Source organism: Panthera uncia, chromosome A2, assembly GCF_023721935.1.
Source record: "Panthera uncia isolate 11264 chromosome A2, Puncia_PCG_1.0, whole genome shotgun sequence".
NCBI classification, from domain to species: Eukaryota; Metazoa; Chordata; class Mammalia; order Carnivora; family Felidae; genus Panthera; species Panthera uncia.
The window spans coordinates 2,106,203-2,112,304 of NC_064816.1; the positions used below are offsets into that span (position 1 = coordinate 2,106,203).

The 6,102-nt window shown below is 58.1% G+C and overlaps 1 protein-coding gene across 3 annotated transcripts in view; it reads right to left on the reverse strand.

Moving 5' to 3' along the window:
• TLE2 (TLE family member 2, transcriptional corepressor) overlaps positions 1-6,096 on the reverse strand; it is a 22,937-nt gene extending 16,841 nt beyond the window's left edge. For 2 of the 3 annotated variants that reach the window (XM_049642322.1, XM_049642324.1), the window contains exons 1-5: positions 6,018-6,096; positions 5,846-5,943; positions 5,326-5,389; positions 4,887-4,931; positions 2,626-2,688 (exon numbers count right to left, since the gene is read on the reverse strand). In XM_049642322.1, coding sequence (XP_049498279.1) covers positions 2,626-2,688; positions 4,887-4,931; positions 5,326-5,389; positions 5,846-5,943; positions 6,018-6,041 — 294 coding nt within the window. In that variant the 5' untranslated portion in view covers positions 6,042-6,096. The remainder of the gene's footprint in view (positions 1-2,625; positions 2,689-4,886; positions 4,932-5,325; positions 5,390-5,845; positions 5,944-6,017) is intronic. The other variant, XM_049642323.1, reaches the window with a different exon arrangement.
• Positions 6,097-6,102: the final 6 nt, after the last annotated feature.

The window sequence follows — 6,102 nt, forward strand, 5'->3', positions numbered from 1 at the left end:
ACACACACACACACACACACACACACACACACACAGGGTGCACGACCCGGGGAGGGGCAGAGAGAGAGGGAGACACAGAATCCGAGGCAGGCTCCAGGCTCTGAGCTGTCAGCATAGAGCCTGACGGGGGGGGCTCGAACCCACCAACCGTGAGATCAGCCTGAGCTGAAGCCGGACGCTTAACCGAGCCACCCAGGCACCCCTCTCCCTTTCCATTTTAAACCGTGAAACAAACACAAAGCCAAAGAAACAGGCACACAAGCGCAGTGAAAACCAGTAATTATAAATCGGGGTTTCCTGGGGCACCTGGGTAGCTCAGTGGGTTGTGTCCGACTTCAGCTCGGGTCACGATCTCACGATTTGTAGGTTCGAGCCCCGTGTCGGGCTCCGTGCTGACAGCTCGGAGCCTGGAGCCCGCTTCGGATTCTGTGTCTCCCTCTCTCTCTGCCCCTCTCCCACTCACACTCTGTTTCTCTCTCAAAATTAAATAAACACTAAAAAATGTTTTAAAAATAAATAAATAAATAATCGGGGTTTCCAGATCAGCGTCTCCCTCAGCACCATGGACATTGGGGCCAGGTCGTTCTCTGTGGGGGCATCCTGGGTGCTGTAGGGGGAGGCGGGGCTGAGCAGCATCCCCGGGCCCCCCTACCTCCGTGCCAGGAGCACCCCTCCCTCAAGGTGACAACCACAAATGTCCCAGACGGTGCCCAGAATGCCCTGGGGCAACACGGCCCCCAGCAAAGAACCACCATCCAAATCAGCACCCAGGTAAACCACCCACGTCAAAAAGTAGAAACTGGCAGGGGAACCTGGGGGGCTCAGTCCGCTAAGTGGATTTCAGCTTAGGTCACGGGTCCATGGGTTCGAGCTCTGCATCAGGCTGCACGTTGCTGGTGTAGAGCCTGCTTGGGATTCTGTCTCTCTCTCTGCCCCTCCCCTGCTCATCCTCTCTCTCTCTCTCAGAAACAAATGGATTTAGAAAAAAAAAAACAAAAACGATTTAATGTGTAAATGGCCACATGTGGCTGGTGGCTCCTGTATAAGGCTGTTTATCCACACTCCTGAGGTCGGGGGTTTGAGCTGCTCCCCCTGAGGACGTGTGTGGCACACCTGTGTGTCAGGGTGTCTAAGCCAAGGGTTGGTAAACTTTTTCGGCAAAGGGCCACAGAGAATATTTTCCGCTTTGCAGGTCAGAAGGTTCTTGTCTTAACTTCTCTGCCATCTTATCAGGAAAGCTGTCACAGAGATCATGCACGTGAGTGGGCATGACCCTGTGCCAATAAAACTTTATTAACGAAACAGGCAGAGGGCGCGCCTGAGTTGAGCATAGGACTTCGGCTCAGGTCAGGATATCATGGTTCGTGGGTTCGAGCCCCGCATCAGTCCCTGTGCTGACAACTCAGAGCCTGGAACCTGCTTGGGATTCTGTCTCCCTCTCTCTCCGCCCCTCCCCTTCTCACCGTCTTGTCTCTCTCTCTCTCTCAAAAATAAACATTAAAAACATTTTTTAAAAAACCAAAACAGGCAGAGGGGGGGATTTGGCCCTTGGACTGCAGTTTGCTGAGTCTCGATCTAGAAGAATGGAGTCGCTGGGGCACATATGTGTGTCTTTACTCACTTCTTAGTTTTTTTTATCTTCATTTCTGCCATTTTCTCCCTACTCACTAAGCCACCTTGTCCCCACCCCCGGCTTCAGACACTCTCAGTCCAGCCACGATATCCCTCCATCCCAAGCTTCCAGAAAATCTCAGATTCAGTGGGGTCCAAAATTTTTGTTCCCCATCACAGTGAGGGTGCCCTACTTATCCACCCTGCAGTGGAACCTGCCCTCATGTCTCTTGTGGACGGAATGCTCCGGATGGAAGCAGGGGCAGCTGATGCAAAGGTCCTGAGGCTGGCACGCACTCAGAGCATTCTTAGAAAGGCCGATTTTTTTTTTTTTTTTTAAGTTTCAGTGAGCTGTTCACACTGCTTATTATTTCACCTGCCCTGATTCCAGCTTTTTAAAATTATTATTGTGGTTACAAATACATAAGCATTATCCTCGTAACCATTTCTAAGTGCACAGCTCAGCAGCAGCAAGCACATGCACGTTGTTGTGCAACCATCCGTCTCCAGAACTTTCCATCTCCCCAAACGGAGACTCTGTCCCCATGAAACACTGGTTCCCCGCCCCCTGCCCCACCCCTGGCTCCCACCATCTACTCTCTGTCTCTGTGGACAGGACGGGACTCCTCTAGGGACCTCCTGTGAGTGGGATTGGACAGCATTTGTCCTTCGGTGACTGGCTTATTCCACTGGACATATGTAAGGGCTGACTTTTATTGGGTGTTTCCTTAGCACCCAGTATCACCCTTGCACGGATCAGCTTGTCTGATCACCACAACGACACAGACAAGGCAAGCCGCCAAGGGCACAAGGCCAGGATTCGGACCCAGGCAGCCTGGCTGCACCCACTCGTCACCGTCAGCGATCACCTCCCTCTGCCCCTGAAGCCCCTGCCCCAGCCCCGTACCCTCCAGGCCACCCAGCAGAACCAGTGCCTGTGGCATCGGCATCGGCATCGAGCTAGCCCCCCGCCCCCCATCTTCCAGCTCCCCTCTGTCCCAGCAGCCCACTCACCTCCTGGGTCAGGAAGGGGATAATCTGAGCACAGATACCACTGAGGCGCTTCACAATCTCGGCCTGGCAGGAAACAATGAGGAGGAAGCTTGGAGGGGGTGGGGGCACTGAAGCCAGAGTGGCACACAGGCTCGGGGGCAGACGGAGGGGCTGCTGAGGAAGTGATCTGCTGAGCTGATGCCCAGGGCGGCCTTGAGCCGGAAGGCAAGGACAGATACACCAGCCGCGAGGCGCCATCGACAGATTCCCAGGAAGCAGCCACGTAGACGCCCAACTCAGATGGGGTACTTAGAAGCCGTGGGGTCCTCATAAACAAAGGAGTGGCCCTCACCAGGCCCGTGTCTCTGGGTCTGGGTCTCGTCTGCAAGCTGAGGCCACTGCCAGGCAGAGACCCCCATGCACCACACTCAGGAGGAGGGCTTTGTAGTGTTGGGATAAAAAAATCTGTTTACTTTGCTTTGTCCCCAGTTCCTGGCACAGAGGCTCTAAGACTCTTGGAATTTCTCAGTGATGGGTAACGGCAAGGGAGGGGGGGGGCATTTTTCTGTCCTCAACAAGCCCCTTTCGATCATACCTGAGTTTACTAGAGGGATGAAGGGTGAGCTAATCACCGATGGCCAGTGATTTAATCAGTGAGGCCTGTCCAGTGAAAGAAACCTCCACCAATGTCTGTAACTGGGTTGGTGGAGAGCTTTGGGGGGATGACCGCATGGAGGTTCTGGGAGTGTGGTGCGCCCCCGCCCCCTGCCTCCCCTGCACCTCTCTTGCCCCTGGCTGTGCCTGAGTTAGATCCTACATAACAAACGGGTGATCCAGGAAAGTGAACCGCTTCCCTGAGTTCTGTGGACTGTTCTGGCAAATTATTGAACCTGAGAAGGGGATTATGGGAACCCTTGACGTGTATATATAGCCGGTTGGTCAGGAGTTTGGGCCAGAGACCCAGACTTTTGATCGGCATGTCCAATGGAGGCAGTCCGGTGGGGCTGGGCCCTGAACTTGGTGGTGGGGGGGGGAGGGGGTCCGCACTAACTCCAGGCAGAGAGTGTCAGAACTGAGCCAAATCGTAGGACATCTGCTGGTGCCAGGGTGCGAACTGGTTGGGGTGCAGAAAACCCACATATCTGGTGTCAAAGTATAGGGGGTGCAGTAGAGGGCAATCCAGGGAGTGGAGTAGAGACAGTCTGGTCTTACTTGCAGGTTTCATCGGGGGCAGGGCCTGGGCCAGGGGTGCCCCACGGGGGCTGAGCACAGCGGGGGCTGTGTGGGTGGGGACGGGGGGGTGGGGGGGCAGCTAGGGCATATCCAGGTGTGTGCCCGGCCAGTCCATGCTTTTCTTCTTGGCTTCTGCCTGGGTTAGAGGGGTGCTGGGTGCTGGGTCTGGGCAGAGTTTGAATTCCCAGCAGGAGGACAGAGACTGGGTCCTAGCACATGCCCCTCACCCTGCAAGAGAGTCTATTTCACGCACCCAAGGGACCACACCATACTACGGGCGGACGAGCCCCCTCTGGCGCGCACCAGATCCCGCAGAGCCCGCACATCCCAGAACAGCACACCAGGGCAGGCACCCCCAGGCACCCCACCCTCTCAGCCCACCCCCCTCCTCTTCCCACCCAGTAGGCTCCGCCCACTGCCCTGATAGTGGCAGGGACCAAATCTAAGATTCCATCAACCTCAGAATCTTTCAGGGCCCCTCTTGTCTATCAGAGAGCCTTGAGTTCAGCCTCAGGTTGGAGGGGTCAATCTTGAACAACCGGAGTCAATTTCGGAACCTTTTGGTCTAACTTAGAACCTTGAATCAGACTTAGAAGCTCAGGAGAGTCTCAGAACATCACGGTCAACCTCAGAACCTTCAAAGCAGCAACAGAAGCTTGAGGTCCATCGCAGACCATCAGGTTCCACCTCCAAACCTCAGACCCTGTGGGCTGAAGGGGACCTCCTCCAAGACCGTGTGGCCGGCCCCCACCCTGGGACAGATGTCTCCCCTACCTCCTCCCCGACCTGGCTGCCAGCCTCTGCCATAAGCCCTGCTTGCCCAGGACACCTGGCCCCTGCCGTCCCTGCCCGCTTCTTGCCTCTGCTGAACCATATCTCTAGAAGTTCAGAAGTGTTTTCCTTTCCTTCGTGAGGCTGAAATCGGGCAAGACCCCTGTTCCCTGGGTCTGCTTTGCCCCAGACTGCCAGATCGCTGGGTCTCTCCTCAAGCTCCAGACCCTCACCCTTCCCACTGAGCACCCCCCTCCCCGACCCCCCACCACAGTTACCTGCTTATGCATTTCAATGTTGAGCCCGTAGGACATCTCATAGTACTAGAAAGGAAAAACTCAGTTGGGATGTACGCCGGGCCAGTGGGTGCCCAGCCCTGCTCAGGGCGATGCTGGGTTTTCCAAGGGCTCCCAGGCTGGGGGATCACAGCGGGGAGCAGAGCCTCCCAGCCCCCCTGGGAGCCCAGAGGGCAAGACCAGAGGAAGAAGCAGGGAGGGGGGGCAGGGAGGAAGTGCCCAGAGACCGTGGCCCCTCAGAGATGCCAGTGGGGAGAGGGGACATCCTTGTCCCATTGTTTGTAAGAGTTGGGGGGCTCCCAACTTACAGACAGGGAAAATGAGGCCCAGAGTGGCAGGGTGAGTGGGGATTCACACCCCAGGCGCTTTTACTCACAGGGAGCCCTCCCGCCGCCCCATCCTGGCACGAAAACCCCCTCACCATGACATAATGTCGCTGCATTTCCGTCTTTTCACTGGCCAGCTTCTCACATTCCAGCTTGAGGCTGGAAAGGAGACGGGGCATGGGGGTCCTGCTCCGCCCCGCCTCTACCCCCACCCCGCCCCCACCCCACGAAAGACCCAGGGACACCCCATCTGGGCCAGTTTCCAAAGCCATGGGTTTGGCTCTTGGCCCCCTCCCCACTTCCTCATTATCGGCCCACCTCCGGGCCCCGGTCCCTTCCCGCCCCTTCTCAGGCTCCAAGTGTCCCAGCACTGACGGTCCCCAGCCACCTCAGCTGCGCTTCCGCCTGGAAGCCCTCCCTCGCCCCTGGGGGAGGGGGGTCTCCCTCGGCCCCGCACCCTGGAGGCCCCGCCCCCGCCTGGCTGCGCACCCCCCTCCCCACCCCGGCCCCCAGCGGCCCGGCCGCTCTCCCCGGGGGCGCCCAGGTGGGCTCCCGGGTGGGCTCCCGGGTGGGCTCCCGGGTCCCCCGGGGCGGGGCGCCCCCGCCCCCCCTCACCTGTGGTACTGAGCCTGAAGGAACTGGAATTCTTCTTTGATGCGGTCGCAGATCTCCAAGATCGAGAACTTGAAGGGCTGGCCGGACTGAAGCGGGGTCTGGGGGGGACGGCGGCGTCTGAGCTCCCGGACGCCCGCGCCCCCCACCCCGCGCGGCCCGGGCCCCCACTCACCGGGTGCCTTCCCTGGGGGTACATCCTGCCGGTCCGCAAGCCCCCCACCCACGCCGCCGCCGGAGCCCGACGATCCGGGGGCGCG